This window comes from Meles meles, chromosome 12 (genome assembly GCF_922984935.1).
Source record: "Meles meles chromosome 12, mMelMel3.1 paternal haplotype, whole genome shotgun sequence".
NCBI lineage: Eukaryota > Metazoa > Chordata > Mammalia > Carnivora > Mustelidae > Meles > Meles meles.
In genome coordinates, this window is record NC_060077.1 from 50,457,289 (window position 1) to 50,474,125 (window position 16,837).

Here is a 16,837-nt window from a genome sequence, read left to right on the forward strand (position 1 = left end):
TCATAAACTGAGACCATGTGAGTAAATGAGATTGTCAAAGGAGAGTGTACTGAATGAAGAGTCATCCCTAGCCCAGAAACCTGAGCAATACCAATCATCTTTCAATTTCTTTCTTTCATTTATCCAATCATACAAAAGTCTTAAAATTATTCTGTCACAATACCTTTTTTTTTTTTAAAGATTTTATTTATTTATTTGACAGAGAGAGATCACAAGTAGGCAGAGAGGCAGGCATAGAGAGTGAGAGGGAAGCAGGCTCCCTGCCGAGCAGAGAGCCCGATGCGGGACTCGATCCCAGGACCCTGAGATCATGACCTGAGCCGAAGGCAGCGGCTTAAACCACTGAGCCACCCAGGCGCCCCTGTCACAATACTTTTTAGGGATTTTTTTTCGTATTCTTATGAGCACCATTCAAATTTTAGGAAGTAAAGGCCTTATTTATTCACTTACTTATACTTTATTTTTTTATCAATATTTACTACTAATTGCTATGTTCTACTAGGTGATGGAAACTCAACAGTGGTAAGAAAACAGAAGTGGTGATGTCTTTAAAGGACTGACATTCTAGGGGAAGAGAGTACGACAATAAATAATATATAATCTATTAACATGGAGATAAATGCTACACTGAAATATTTAAACATCTAACATAACTAATGAAACTTTCCCACTAAAATTAGTAACAGGCAAGATGTCTCCTTCTCACCACCCCTTTACAAACACTGTACTAGAGTGCCTAGCTTATGTAATAAGAAAAAGAAACATGCAGATGATAGGATCATCTAGGTAGAAAACCCCAAAGATTCAACAACAACAACAAAATCTTTGAAACTAATAAGCAAAGTTACAGGATACAAGTTAACATACAAAAGTCAATCACTTACCTGCATACCAGCAATGAACAAGTGGAATTTGAAATTAAAAACAATACTATTACACTAACACAAAAATGAAAATTAGGTATAAATCTAACAAAATATGTATAAAATGTACATGAGATAAACTAAAAAACTGATAAAAATTTTTAAAAAACTAAATAAACGGAGAAATGTTACATGTTCATGGATAGGAAAATCAGTATTGTTAAAATGTCAATTCTTCCTTATGTGATTTAAAGATTCAACACAATCCCAATCAAAATCTCAGCAAGTTATTTGTGGTCACTGACAAATTCATTTTAAAGTTTACAGCGAGAGGTAAAAGACCCAGAATAGCCACACAATATTGAAGAAGAACAAAGCCAGAGGACTGATAGTTCTGACTTCAAGACTTACTATAAAGCTACAGTAATCAAGACAGTGTGGTACTGGTGAAAGAACAGAAAAATAGATCAATGGAACATTAAAGAGAGCCCAGAAATAAAGCCACATAACTATAATAAACTGATCTTTGACAAAGAAGCAAAGGTAATGCAATGGAGGAAAGAGTCTTTTCAACAAATGGTGCTAGAACAACTGGATATCCACAGGCAAAAAAGTGAAACACGACAGAGATCCTAAACCCTTCACAAGAATTAACTCAAACTGGACCACAGACCTAAACGGAAAATACACAAGAATAAAAGTCCTAGAAGATAACACAGAAGAAAACCTAAGTGATCTGAGTTTGGTAATGACTTTTTAGATACAACACCAAAGGCATAATCCATGAAAGAAATAATTGATAAGATGGACTTCATTAAAAGTAAAATTTTGTACTCTGCAGAAGACAATGTTAAAGGAATGAGAAAACAAGCCATGAAGACAATACAATATTTACAAAAGACATATCTGATAAGGACTGTTATCCAAAATATACAAAAAACTCTTAAAATCCAACAATAAGAAAACAAACAACCCAATTAAAAAATGGGCCAAGATCTGAACTGACATCTCACTAAAGATATAAAGATGGCAAGTAAGTGTATGAAAAGATGTCCACATCATGTTATTAGGGAAATGCAAATTAAAACAATGAGATACCAGAATCGCCAAGATTCTGAACACTAACCACACCAAATGCTGGCAACACACCAAATGCTGGCAAGGATGCAGAATGAGATTGCTGCTAAGAATGCAAAATGGGACAGCCACTATGGAAGACAGTTTGGCAGTTTCTCACAAAACTAAACAGACTCTTACCATATAATCCAGCAAGCGTGCTCCTTGGTTTTTATCCAAATGAGTTGAAAATTTATGCCCACACAAAAACCTGCACATGGAAGTTTATAGCAGTTTTATTCATAATTGCCACAATTTGGAAGCAACCAAGATATCTTTCAATAAACGAATGGATAAACAGATTTCAGTACATCTAGACAATGGAATATTACTCAGCACTAAAAAGAAATATGCTATCAAGCCATGAGAAGGACTTGAATGCATATTACTAAGTGAAACGCCAGTGAAATGAAAAGGCTACATACTACATGATTCCAAGTATATGACATTTCAGAAAAGGCAAAAATATGAAGACAGTAAAAAGATCATTGTTTGCCAGGGGTTAGGGAGGAGAGAGAGATAAACAGGGGAGCACAGAGGATTTTTAGGGCAATGAAACAATTCTATATGATACTATAATGATCAATACATGTCATTATACATTTGTCAAAATGTACAACACCAAGAGTGAACCTTAATGGACACTATGGACTTGGGGTGATAATGATCTCTTCAGTCTGAGTTCACTAATTATAACAAACAGACCACTCTGGGATGTTGATAGCAGGAGAGGCTATAAATATTTATGGGTAGGATTTATACGAAAACTCTCTGTACTTTGTGTTCTATTTTGTTGTGAACCTAAAACTGCTCAAAACAATAAAGCCTATTTTTAAAAAAAATTAAAACATGCTTCCAGTCAAGATGGATTTGCCCCAAAACCACTCAAAACATATGAAATGATCGCATTCAGGACACAAGTAATGACGAACAGCAATTTGAGAAACTGGAAACAAAAGAAGTGAGCCCTCTGGTTATACATTTTACTGTACTAAGAAGTCTCTACACTGCAGTGTGTGGAGTGTAACTAAGCCTGCATCTGAGTTAAAGACAAAAGCTTAGAGTCTGGAGAGAAAACAGGAGCTAGAGTTCATAGGACAGAGGACTAGAAAGGAGAGAAATTCACAGAAAGAGAACTGTACCGCTCTGCAAAGGAACTCTCTTGAGTACTCAGTGTAGTACTGATATGCAAATGCAAGCAGAAACAACCAAAAGAATTAGAAGAAGCAGTATCTGGCACTCTTAAAGAAACAGAAATAGTGCTTATTCCCACCAGCCAGAGTGAAAAATCTCACAATTCAAGGGCATTGGGTTGAGTACTTGAAAAGTTACTTAGCAGGAATACTTAGCAGAGGACTAAACACTGCTTTGGTCCTGCCTAAAACCTTAAAAGCAATCCCCATAAGGTCAAGATGTGTCTACATTACTTAACTGCATCCCAAAACAACGCTCAAGAATACTTCTAAGAATACATATGTATCTACCACCCAACAAAGTAAAGTGGCATTCATAATTTCTGGCATATAATCAAACATCATGCATACAAAGAATGAGAAAAATGGCCCATAATGAAAAGAAAAAAAAAAATCAAACAAAACTGATCCAGATGTTAAGAATTATCAGAAAAGGATATTAAAATAGTTATCATACCTGCATTTCACATATTCAAAAATTTAGGCAGAGACATGGAAGACATAAAAAGGACCCAAATTGAAATTCTAGAAATGAAAAATACCTGGGAATGGATCAAAAGCAGATAAAACAATGAACAAGAAAACATTAGTGAACTTTAAGACACAGCAGAAGAAACTACTCAAAATAAAACAAAAACCAAAGTATCACTGAACTATGGTGCAAGTTTAAGGAGTCAAATATACATGTAATTAGAGTCAACTAATCATGTAATTGGAGAGGAAAGAAAGGGATATAGGGGTAAGAGAAGGAAAAATACTTGGTCAGAATGCTTCCAAATTTGATGAAAACCATAAAGCTACAAATCCAAAAAGGTATGTGAACCCTACACATAAAAAACAGCCAAACGATTTCACAAATGGAAAAATCTCAAAAAAACAGACAAAAAAAGAAATACCAACTACCAGAAAAGAAAGAGAAGAGTAACAGCAAATGTCTCCTTGGAAATAATACAAGCAAGAAGACGGTGGAGCCAATTTTTTAAAGTGTTGAAAGTAAAAATACAAAACAAAACAAAAAAACAAAACAAACAAAAAGAGAATTCTATACCAAGAATAAATATTTTTTAATAATGAAAGAGAAATAAAACACTTTCTCAAACATACATGAACTGAAGGCCTGTGTTACAATAAATATTAGAAACAATTTCCTTTCCTTCACACAAAGGAAAATGATACCAGATGGAACTATGAATCTACCATAGGAATCAAGAGTACCAGAAACAGTAAATATTTAAGATTTTTTCTTATTATTTAAATATCTTTAACGGATAACTGCTTTTTAAAAACAAAATAAATTCCATATCAATAGTTTATAACATGTACAAATAAAATTTACAATAATAGCACAAAGGTTGAGAAGAAAGAAATGAAAGTAAACTACTGAAAGGCTTTATACTACACATAGGTGGTATATTATTACCTAAAATATGCTACAAAATGGGTGAACCTTGAAAACATCACACTGAGTGAAAGAAGCCAATCACAAAATACCACCTGTGGTATGACTCCATGTATCTCAAATATCCAGAGTAAGAAAATCTATACAGACTGAAAGTAAACTACCTGTTTCCTAGGGCTGGATGTTTAGAGAAAAAAGAACAAACTTTAAAAAAAAAAAAAAAATCCCAATGAATGGTATACTCTAAAATGGCTGAGTTAATTGAATGGCATGTAAATTATATCAATAAAGGTAGTTTTTTTTTTTTAAGCAGGAGAAAAGTTCAAAATAAAACAGAAAAAGAAAATAAAGTACAAAAAAAAAGAAAAAAAATCAAGATGACAGATTCAGTCAAATCCACAATCACATAAAAAACATAATGTTCAAAGCCCCTCCATTAAAAGGCAGATTGTCAGACTGGATAAAAAAGCAAGACTTGACAAATACTGCCTTCATGAAATACAATTTAAACATAAAAACACTAATATGTTAAAAATAAAGGGATAAGGGTTACCTGCCTGGCTCAGTTGGTAGAGCATGCAACTCTTGATTTTGGGGTTGTACATACGAGCCCCACACTGGATGCAGATTACTTAAAACTAAAATCTTTAAAAAACTAGTAATAAAAGGGTAAAAAAGGATATATAATTCTATCAATAATCCAAAGAAAGGTGGTGTGGCTATATTAACACCAAAAGGATCACAGAGCAAAGAATATTATCATGGATAAAGGAAGTTATTTCATAATAGTAAAGGAATAAATTAAGACATAAAATTCCTAAAAATGTAAAAACCTTAAAAAGGTAGCATTAAGGTTCATGAAGCAAAAATGGACAGAACTGCAAGGAAAAATAGACAAACATAAAATTATAGCCAGAGACCTAATGTGTTTTTTTAAATAACTAATAGAGCAGAAGGAAAATTAGCTAAGATATAGGAGACTTGAACACTATCAACCAACTTGATCTAACATTTATAGAACATCCTCACAGACCATATTGTGGGCCATAAAGTAATAAGTCTCAATAAATGTAGAAAAAGTTATGTTGAGAGGGGCGCTTGGGTGGCTCAGTGGGTTAAAGCCTCTGCCTTTCGCTCAGGTCATGATCCCAGGGTCCTGGGATCGAGCCCGCATCGGGCTCTCTGCTTGGCAGGGAGCCTGCTTCCTCCTCTCTCTCTCTCTGCCTGCCTCTCTCCCTACTTGTGATCTCTATCTGTCAAATAAATAAATAAAATCTTTAAAAAAAAAGAAGTTATGTTGAGAGAATTATGATGATGGAATTAAATGAGAAATCAGTGAGAGCAAAATATCTGGAAAATCTCCTAATATTTAAAAGCTAAATCATATACTTCTAAATAACACTTGGATCAAAGAAGAAATCAAAAGCAAAATCAGAAAATATTTTCAACTGACTGTGAATAAAAATACAGCATAAAAATATTTGTGCACTATACAGTTAAGTACAACGAGGGGAACTTGTACCAATGAACACCTAAATTAGGAAGGAGGGCAGTTCTTTTATCAATGGGAATTCAGTTAATACCCATAGGAAATCGGAAAAGAAGAGCAAATGAAACCCAAACCAAGCAGGAGAAAAGAAATAATAATGAAGAGGGCAGAAATCAAGGAAAAAGAAAAACAAACAGAGGTGGGGAGGGGGGAATCTATAAAACAAAAAGCTGGCTCTCTGAGAAGACCAATGAAGTACATAAACAGGCAACCAAATTACTTGGGAAAAAAACAAACAAACCAAAAAAGAGAGAGGATACACATTACCAATATCAGAAATGAAAGAGAGATAACTATTGATACTAGAGATACTAAAAAGGATAAAAAGGGAATCATTCAACACAACAAATGAAATGGACAAATCCCTTAATAAATACAAATATCTCAGGCACCTGAGTGGCTCAGTTGGTTAAGCAACTGCCTTCAGCTCAGGTCATGATCCCAGAGTCCCTGAATCAAGTACCACATTGGGCTCCCTGCTCATCAGGGAGTCTGCTTCTCCCTCTGACTTTCCCCCTCTCATGTGCTTTCTCATTCTCTCTCTCTGTCTCTCTCAAATAAATAAACAAATAAAAATCTTAAAAAAAAAAAAAAATACAGGGGCACCTGGTGGCTCAGTCAGTTAAGCAGCTGCAGCTGCCTTCAGCTCAGGTCATGATCCCAGGGTCCTGGGATTGAGCCCCACATCAGCCTCCCTGCTCATCGGGGAGCCTGCTTCTCCCTCTCCCTGCCACTCTGCCTTTTGTGCTCTCTCTGTATCTCTCGTTCAAATAAATAAATAAAATCTTAAAAAAAATACAAATACCTCCTCAAGAAGAAATAGATAACCTGAATATGCCTATGTCTAATAAAGAAAATAAATCTGTAATTAAAAACCTTCCTGCAAAGAAAATCCAGGCTCAAACAGCTTCACTGATAAATTGTACCAAACATTTTAGAAGGAATAATAACAATTTTACACAAATCCTTCAAGAAAACTGAAGAAGGAACCTTCAAAAAGGATGCCTAGGTGGCTCAGTGAGTTAAATGTCTGCCTTAGGCTCTGGTCATGGTCCCAGTATCCTGGGATGGGAGTCCCAGATCAGGTTCCCTGCTCAGCAGAGGGTCTGCTTCTCCCTCTGACCTCCCCCCTCTCATGCTGGCTTTCTCTCATTCTCTCTCTCAAATAAATAAAATCTTTTAAAAAATAAAAATAAATATACCTTTATATATAGCAATTAACAACTATAAATTGAAATTTTAAAAAATTTACAGTAGTGGGGCACCTGGGTGGCCCAGTGGGTTAAAGCCTCTGCCTTTGGCTCAGGTCATGATCCCAGGTTCTTGGGATCGAGCCCCGCATAGGGTTCTCTGCTTAGCAGGGAGACTGCTTCCCCGTCTCTCTCTGCCTACTTGTGATCTCTGTCTGTCAAATAAATAAATAAAATCTTTAAAAAAAAATTACAGTATTATCAAAAATATAAAATACCTAGAGATGAATCTGACAAAAATCTATGTAAGACCTGTATGCTGAAAACTACATAACACTGCTGAAAAAAATTTTAAAGGGACATATGCCATGCTCATAGAATACTCACTGACATCGTGTTAAGATACAGCTGTCTCCAAATCTATACTCACTGACATCATGTTAAGATACAGCTGTCTCCAAATCTATACATTTACAGCAAGCCCTATCAAAAGATCAGTAGGTTTTTGTAGAAACCAACAAGCTAGCTTTAAAATTCATATGGAAATGCAAAAATCTTAAAATGCCTAAACAAGAGGTGCCTGGGTGGCTCAGTGGGTTAAAGCCTCTGCCTTCAGCTCAGGTCGTGATCCCAGGGTCCTAGGATCGAGCCCCGCATCAGGCTCTCTGCTCAGCGGGGAACCTGCTTCCTCCTCTCTCTCTCTCTTTCTCTCTCTGCCTACCTCTCTGCCTACTTGTGTTCTCTGTCAAAAAAAAAAAAAAAAAAAAAACTTAAAAAAAAATGCCTAAACAACTCTGAAAAAGAACAAAGTTGGAAAACTAACAACACCTAATTTCACAACTCACAACTCAATACCTCTTTATATAAAACTATAGTAATAAAGAGGTATTGACATAAAGACTAATAAATAGATCAATCCAGAAATAGAAATATTTATGATTTTCAGCAAAGGTTCAAAGGCAATTCAATAGAGAAAGGACAGTCTTTTCAACAAATGGTGCTCAGAAAATCAGCTATTCATTTGAAAACAAAAATACGAACTTCAATTTATGCTTCCTACAAAAATTAACTCAAAATGATTACAGACTTAAATGTAAAATTAAAAATATAATGCTTCTAAAATAAAGAATGAGGAGAAAATCTTTGTGACTCTGGTATTAGGTAAAGATTTCCTACATATAATATCAAAAGCATGATCTATAAAAGAAAAAGTTGATAAATTGGACTTCATAAAAATTTTAAAGTTCCTCTCTTCAAAAGAAAATGCTGAAAGAATGAAAAGAGAAGTCATATATTGGATAAAAGTATTTGCACATTATATACCTGAAAAAGGACCTGTATGTACAATATAGAAAGACCTCTCAATCTTCAAAAGCAAGAAAATAAGGAACTGAATTTTAAAATAAGCACAAGATTTGACCAGACATTTCAGAAAAGATACACAGATGGAAAATAAGTACATGATAAGTCACTATCACCAGTCCTTTGGGACGTAAAAATGAAAAGCGTAATGACCTATCACTATACATCCCTGTTAGAAATAGGTAAAATTGAAAAGACTGACCCATCAAAAAATATCAAATAGTACACTTTTAATATGTGCATTTTCTGGCACATCAATAATACTTCAATAAAGTTGTCTAAATACAGAAGGGTGGAGAAATACAACAGTCCCCTCCTTATCCACGATTTTGCTTTCTGTAGTTTCATTTACCGGAGGTCAGCTGTGGTCCAGTAGCAGAAGATCTTCCTGAAGCATCTTCAGAAGGTCAAGAGCAGCCAAACACTGCATCATAATGCCTATGTCACTCCCCTCACTTCACCTCAGCACGTAGGCATTTTATCAGCCCACATCATCATAAGAAAGGTGAATACAATACAGTAAAATATTTTGAGAAAGATCACATTTGTAAAACTTTTATTTAATATACTGTTATAATTGTTCTTTTATTATTCTTTATTGCTGCTAATTTCTTACTGTGCCTAATTTATAAATTAAACTTTATCATAAATATATATACATAAGAAAAACACGGTATATACAGGTTTTGGGCATCTACTATGGTTTTGGGCATCTACTGAGGAAACTGGAATGCATCCTTTGTGGGTAAGGGGGGGCCTACTACAAAGCAAGGCAATGGAGGATGTTACTATTTTTAAATATTTATTTATTTATTTTAGAGAGAGGACACCAGCTAGGTGCTCAACATGGGGCTTGATCTCACAACCCTGAGATCATAACCTGAGCTGAAATCAAGAATCGGACATTCAACCGACCGAGCCAACAAGGGGCCCAAGGATGTTACTATTTTAAATAGGTAGACTGTGAAGGACTCCTTGATACGACATGGTGAGAGATCAGAGCAGAAATTGGAAGAAAGTAAGGAACCCACACATTGCAAGTTATCGGGGAAGAGTTTTGGCAATAAAGGGTGCAGTGAACAGGGAGAAATACGCTTGATGTGTATGGGAACAGTAAACAAGCCACGGTGACTGAAGCAAACTAAATGAGGGCAACTATAAATACAGAGGTGAGGTGGTGGGACAGGTGAGGGGGGTACAAGGCATGTACGGCTTTGTAGGTCATTATAAGATCTAGCTTTCACTGTAAGACTGAAGTCACCACAGGGCTTTGAGCAGTGGCTTTAAAAGCAACTAAAAGCAACTGCCTTCAACTCAGGTCATGATCCCAGGGTCCTGGGATTGAGTCCTGCATCGGGCTCCCGGTTCGGGGGGAGCCTCCTTCTCCCTCTACTGCTGCCACTCCCCCTGCTTATTTATGCCCCTTTGCTCTTTCTGTCCATCAAATAAATAATTTTTTTTTTAAAAAGCATCTTTTTTTTAAAAGATAATTTTTAAAATTTTAAACATTTTAAAATGTTTTTAAAAGTTCATTTTGGGTCCTATGTGCTATGTGGCGCATATCCTATAGCGGAGCTACGATGAAAGCAGGAAGACCAGGAAGTAAGATAATTGCAATAGTCCAAGTGAGTGACAGTTGTAAGTTTGTTGACTTGGGTAAGACCAAGAGGTTGTAAAAAACAGCTAGATACTGGATAAATTCTGAAGGAAAAGGTGATGAGATTTGCTGGTTGACAAGATGTTTGATTTACAAAAAAGAGGGGAGCCAAGATGACTCGAGTTTTTAGACTCTGGAACTCAAAGAATCAAGGAGCTATTTCTGAGATAGAAAGAGAAGCAACAGCCTCTAGCAATGATTTCTCACTCAATTTTTCCTCTCTTTTAGTTCATCATGCACACTACTCTAAGAATCATCTACCTAAACCACCACTATAATTATATTACTATTGGATTTAAGAATCTATATCAGTTTTCTAATCCTTCACTATCTTGAAGATACTATCTAATATCTAATACTTCTATCTATCTAATACATCTATCTAATACTAACACTATCTAATACTTCCCCTAAAATGAAGAGACCAACGAGTGTTTGGGTTGGGGTATATAGATAAAGTAAAACCCTTGATAAATGTGGGCAGACTAACACTAGAGTAGCTAAGATGGTCCCTCTTCATAGCCTTTTTTTCTTTTTAAGATTTTATTTATTTATTTGACAGAGAGAGAGATCACAAGTAGGCAGAGAGGCAGGCAGGCAGAGAGGAGGAAGCAGGATCCCTGCTGAGCAGAGACCCGATGCCAGGCTCGATCCCAGGCCCTGGGATCATGCCCTGAGCCGAAGGCAAAGGCTTTAACCCACTGAGCCACCCAGGAGCCCCCTCGTAGCCTTTTCTAGTGGGAAAGGAGATGTGGCTGGCATCTACCCAAACACGATGGGTCTTTATCTACAGTACCATCCCAAATTCCCAAGTAGTTCGGGGGTGGACTAATTATAATAAAAACGGTAGTATATCATATGTCTATCATATATACTACATACCACACATAGTATCATATATGTGTACCAAGTACCACACATAGCTAATATTTTATACACATCATTTAAAACCCTTTATAGGCTCCAAATGATGTCAGAATAAAGTCCAAGTCCCCTAACATGGCTTCTAAGAGTCTTTCTAATCTAACCCTTAACTTTGCTCTCCAATCTTGCCTCTCCCTCCCCATGCTTCTGTTTTATTCTACCACACATCTCAATGCTAGTCCTTTAGGAATGCACTTCGTTCTGACTAGAATATCCTTTCCTCCTCTATGTCTACTTGTCTAATACCTACTCATCCTTGGGCCCTCACACTAATACAATACTTCCCAAAGAACATTTTTTCTATTATCTACGTTAGGAGCCCACTTCCACAAAAATCTTGCCTTTCTTCACCCACGTACTTCTCACACTATATTATAACATCTGTTTATTTGTCTAGACTTAATATCACAAAGACAGAACCTATGTTTATCTTATTTCCCAATGTACCCCAATTTTAGGTATTTGGCATATAAATATTACTCAAGAAACACTTACTTAATGACTAAGAAGCTTCAGGGATTTAGAAATACATCATTTAGAGAGAATATGGCTAGTTCAGTCCATGACATGCTCAAGTTGATGGAAATAGCAAGACATCCAAAGAGAGATGTTCCATACACAGCTGAAAAAAATGGAGCTGAAGGGTAGTCTGAGGGTACTAAAAATATAAGACAGGGTGAATAGAGAGACCAAGAAAAACACCAAGCCAAGGATTGATATTTGGATAAAAGATGAGAAACAAATGAAAAAATAAAGAAGGAGTTACTGGAAGTGTTAAGAGAAACTTTAAAAAGCACAGTAGTTAGAAGTTAAACAAAACCATTCAAGAATGAAAATAGGAACACATGTCAAATATATCAAAAGTAAAGTCAAGAAAGACCAAGATACTTCATTGTTAAAGCAGGGCGCCTGGGTGGCTCAGTCAGTCAAGCATCTGACACCTGATTTCAGCTCAGGTCATGATGTCGGACTTGTGGGCTTGAGCCCTGCATCAGGCTCCACGCTCAGCATAGAGTCTGCTGGACAGTCTCTCTCTCTCTCCCTCTGCCCCTCCCTTCACTCCAAATAAATAAATAAATAAAATCTTTTAAAAAAGATTGCTCCACCAGCCATAAGGACCATGTCTGTTTTACTCCTTCAAGACCTAATATAGTGTCCAGCACACAAAAAATTAATAAATATTTGCTGATTGAGGGGACAAATGATCAGAAGCTCACTTTTTCAAAAGTTAACTAATCTAAAAAGAGCCTAAATCTTGTCCTTGGGAATTTTGCCCTGAGTCATTAGCCATGACTTATTTCACTTTTATTTTATTTTTTTTAAGATTTTATTTATTTATTTGAGAGAGAGAGAGCACGAGAAGGGGGGAGGGTCAGAGGGAGAAGCAGACTCCCTGCCAAGCAGGGAGACCGATGCAGGACTCAATCCTGGGACTCCAGGATCATGACTTGAGCCAAAGGCAGTCGCTTAACCAACTGAGCCACCCAGGCGCCACCTTATTTCATTTTTAAATGTAAATAAAATTTCAATCTAATCCTTTGGCTTCATATTAGTGATTTTTAAAAACTATTACTCTTTTGTCCTTACCCTTTTAGTTTAAGTCTCTTCTATCTCTTTTACCTTTACCTCTAAAATGGGAAGTGTCAGTACAAGGGGCAGTAGGCTTCAGAGAGCTTGGATAGAAGAACTGCTCACACCTCAAGTTCTAATTAGTACAGTACTGAGTTGTTTCTCAAACCACATCGTCCTCACTGGTCTTGGAAGCATAACTTAAAAAAAAAAAATAACCTATTTTAAAGAAGCTTAAGTAGGGAGCAGACAAGATTATCCTCACTAGAAAGTCATCAGACAATACTGAAATCATCTAAAGAAACTGATAACTTCATAAACCATTTTCATTATAATTTAGAGTACCTATAACAAGATTCACTGCCACACAGATTAAGTCTGAAAAGTTTACTGATAAAAAGAAGGAACTTAAGTAAATCCTAGGTTCAAGAGAATACAGTCATCTTAGAATGATATATGTGAAATATATATATGAAAATAGAAGGAAAGAGAATAGGAAATAAGATTATTAATACTTGAGATAATGGACATGTGTATGAAAGGAGGCATCAGAGACAGGAGATAAATAGGAATTGAGAGAGGAAGGACAACAGGGATGTGGAGGAAGTGCAGTGGGGAAGGTGAAGTCAAGATAAGAGCTACAAAGAGCACTGACACAGATGGACTCCACATCTCCACAGGCCAGTAAACATGTGGGAGATCAGAGAAAATAGGGGCCTTAGCACAGAGAATGGTGTTTGTAATACCTCTAGGAAGTCTGCCTGGGGAAAGACCAGAGGGAGAGAGAGACTATGAATGAGTATGAATGAATGCTGGTACTCAGAGATTAGGCATGTTTTAAATGTTACTGTAAGTAACTATGATCAACTGTGCTAGCATTCTCTGAAAAAGACTTGTAAGTAAATTTCTTTTTTGTTAACTCATATGCTATAAACAGGAAGAGGGGGAAAAAATGAGCCTTCAAGTAAAAAACACCCTAATGAAGAGTGAACGAACAATGGGGCAATCACACAGTTGGCCAAATAACTTACCTGGTCATATCCATAAGGCCTCTGCTGTGGCGGCTGTGGTGGTCCAGGCTGTGTTGGTCTATAACCCCCATATTGCTGACCTTGTCCTTGAGGGTAGTTAGGATACTGAGGACCTGGACCACCCTGTGAAGGACCTGCAAAATAATTAATACAAACAAAAACCCAGATAAAAACAGAACTCTCAAAAGGGTTTAGAACTAGATGCTATTACGTTTTTATATCTAAACAAAAAAGGACAGTTTGGTATCCTGATCTTCTCAAATACCTTTTAAAATAAATTCCACAGGTTGTAAGAGTGAAAATATTGTAATATTGCCACCATGTACAAGATATTTTGATTCGGTATAGCTAATAAGCTATGTGTTAGCCATCAAAAAATATTTTTTTTAAATGAGTAAAAGAGACTCAGGAGTTGTGAAGCAGGTTAATTCTACGGCATTAAGAAAATTCATCTGTACCTCCACTAGAAAGTAACCAGTCTAAGCAACACACAAAAGAAGAAGCAGCAAGAAGCAGATTCAAATTAAAATACTGAAATAATTTCTGAATAAAGTTTGAGAATCAATGATATTTATAGCTGTATGACTCTAGTCACACTTGCAATCACCACAGAATCACAAAGAATAATTTTCCATGTAAATTCTAGATTAATATTTGCAATCACCAAAAGAATGCTTTATGCTCTGCATTGGTAAACTTACTATCACAATATTTTCAAACCAAAACTAAAGAAGACTTGAAAAGCCACAGGTTGCATGTGAAAAAACCTGATTCAAAGTTACATTCGGTGTACCAATCACCTTTAATACTTAACCCATAAAAATGAATGATTTCCAATTCCAGAGACGGCAAGGGACTAATTTGGCTTGCCAAACAAATATGTCTGTTTCATAAATTCCACTACTGCCTATTGTAAAGAATGCTTTTTAAAGCATAAGCTGAAAAGCTTTGACACTTCAATGTTTTCTATCATAGCCATTCAAAACCTGCCATTAAAAAAAAAAACAGGGCGCCTGGGTGGCTCAGTGGGTTAAGCCTCTGCCTTCAGCTCGGGTCGTGATCTCAGGGTCCTGGGATCGAGGCCCACGTTGGGCTCTCTGCTCCGCAGGGAGCCTGCTTCCTCCTCTCTCTCTGCCTGCCTCTCTGCCTGCTTGTGATCTTTCTCTGTCAAATAAATAAATGAAATCTTTAATAAAAAAAAAAAACACACACACTGATGGCAGAAGAAAGTGTCGAAAGAGAATACAATTTTCAAGCTTAAATAAATCCCATCAGTCTATTATTTATTTAATTATTATACATCCAACTATTAAAACTCTAAATTTTCTATCAGAAGAAATTACAATAGAAGCCTATGAATAAGTAAAATGGGAACTTTATTGGGATTCTCAATTTCTAACAAACCGGCATTTAACTACTTAAACCGAAAATATTCAGTTTCCTTTACTCTTCCTTCCCATTGAAAATATTTGTATCAATGAATTCACTTGATGTAACCACACCATATTTATTTTCCTATAAACACAATAAAACCAGAATACTCTACTTATTCAAAATACAGATATTCAATGGTCACGAAAGGAAAATTACCATTTGAGAAGAGCAAGAAAGTCCCCTTGTAAAAACAAGAAATCCACGGAATATTTCTAAAGTCATATCTCAAGGAACCAGAACTTATCAGTTGGGGGAAATGCCTGGCTCCCAACACCTGACTTAATTTCAATGCTTATGTTGAAGGTACAAGAGAATTTCAGCCTGATCCTGTTCTTAGATTTGCAATGATGGGTAGAAAGATGCGTCCATAGTAATTGCAGAGCTTAAACTAATGGGTAAAAAGAGTAAGATATTACTGATATAAAAAAGAGACCACTGTTAGCAAGAGAAGATATCAGATTAATAAGCAGTTACTTCTCTAACATTAGAACCATATTTTCCTGTGTATAAAGCAGTGACAGTAGCTTAAAATTTAAGAATGAGATCAGGTCTTTATCATTCCCCACTCCCTATCTAATGAAGTTACTGAAAGCGAGATACCCAGCTACTAGCTCTCACAGTGAGTATATAATAAGAAAATATGGCCACAGTTCCCCCAAACTCTGTAATATACATAACAGCAATAAATACACCTCTATGGATGCATATATTGCTACTGACCAAAGAATGACAAAAGCATTTTCTTCATGCATTCCAAATACATCTCATTTGTACTCGAAAAATCAATGTTATTTTTCATAGTAACAGTCATTAGTTTTAGAAATAAATTTGCTAAGCGGATTATGTAGATGTGGTTAATAATCACCCAATTCATCAGTTTTCTAAGCACATACAAAGCTGCTGGGTGGTCATGAATGCCAAAGAGGTTTAAGAATTCATTTAAGAACTCATTTTAAATCGATTACATACCTTACCTTTGGTCAATGAACCATCTCTAGTTTATGTTTCTTTTTAAATGGATTACTAGTTTATCTGAGGGAAACATTTTAAAGAAATACTCCAGTAACAGACTGAGGTAAAGAATTCGAAGAAAAATAAACATTAAATATTCACTTGAATATTTCAAAACAGCAACCATCACATTTTTTGTGACAAAAATAAACTGCACCAAGCTATTACCATAGGCCTGCTGCTGCCCTGGGTAGCCCTGCTGCCCCGGGTACTGCTGCTGCTGGGGCGGGTACCCCTGTTGGGGAGGGGGTCCCTGGTAGGCATCTTGCTGTTGGCCGTACTGTGAATTTCCTACAGGATAATTGGAGAAGAGAAAGAAGAAACTGAGAAGTTTGCTTAATTAACTTTTTTACTCTAAGATGCATAGCCAACAACACAAGAACAAAATGAAATGCCATATTGATTTTTGAAAGTTAACAAAACAAAGAAAAAACTCAAACCAAACAGAAGGATTTCGGCCAAACAAACTGCAGTTAAAGCCAATTTTGCAAGGTTGAACTGCAGCATTTTCAGCGTCTCTGCCATACGAGCATTACATT

General features: G+C 36.1%; 1 protein-coding gene across 3 annotated transcripts in view; it reads right to left on the bottom strand.

Moving 5' to 3' along the window:
- Positions 1-16,837, bottom strand: part of SS18 (SS18 subunit of BAF chromatin remodeling complex) — a 92,731-nt gene that overhangs the window by 5,555 nt on the left and 70,339 nt on the right. For all 3 annotated transcript variants that reach the window (XM_046025360.1, XM_046025361.1, XM_046025359.1), the window contains 2 exons: positions 16,467-16,589; positions 13,854-13,987 (listed from right to left, as the gene is read on the bottom strand). In XM_046025360.1, the coding sequence (XP_045881316.1) occupies positions 13,854-13,987; positions 16,467-16,589 (257 nt within the window). The remainder of the gene's footprint in view (positions 1-13,853; positions 13,988-16,466; positions 16,590-16,837) is intronic.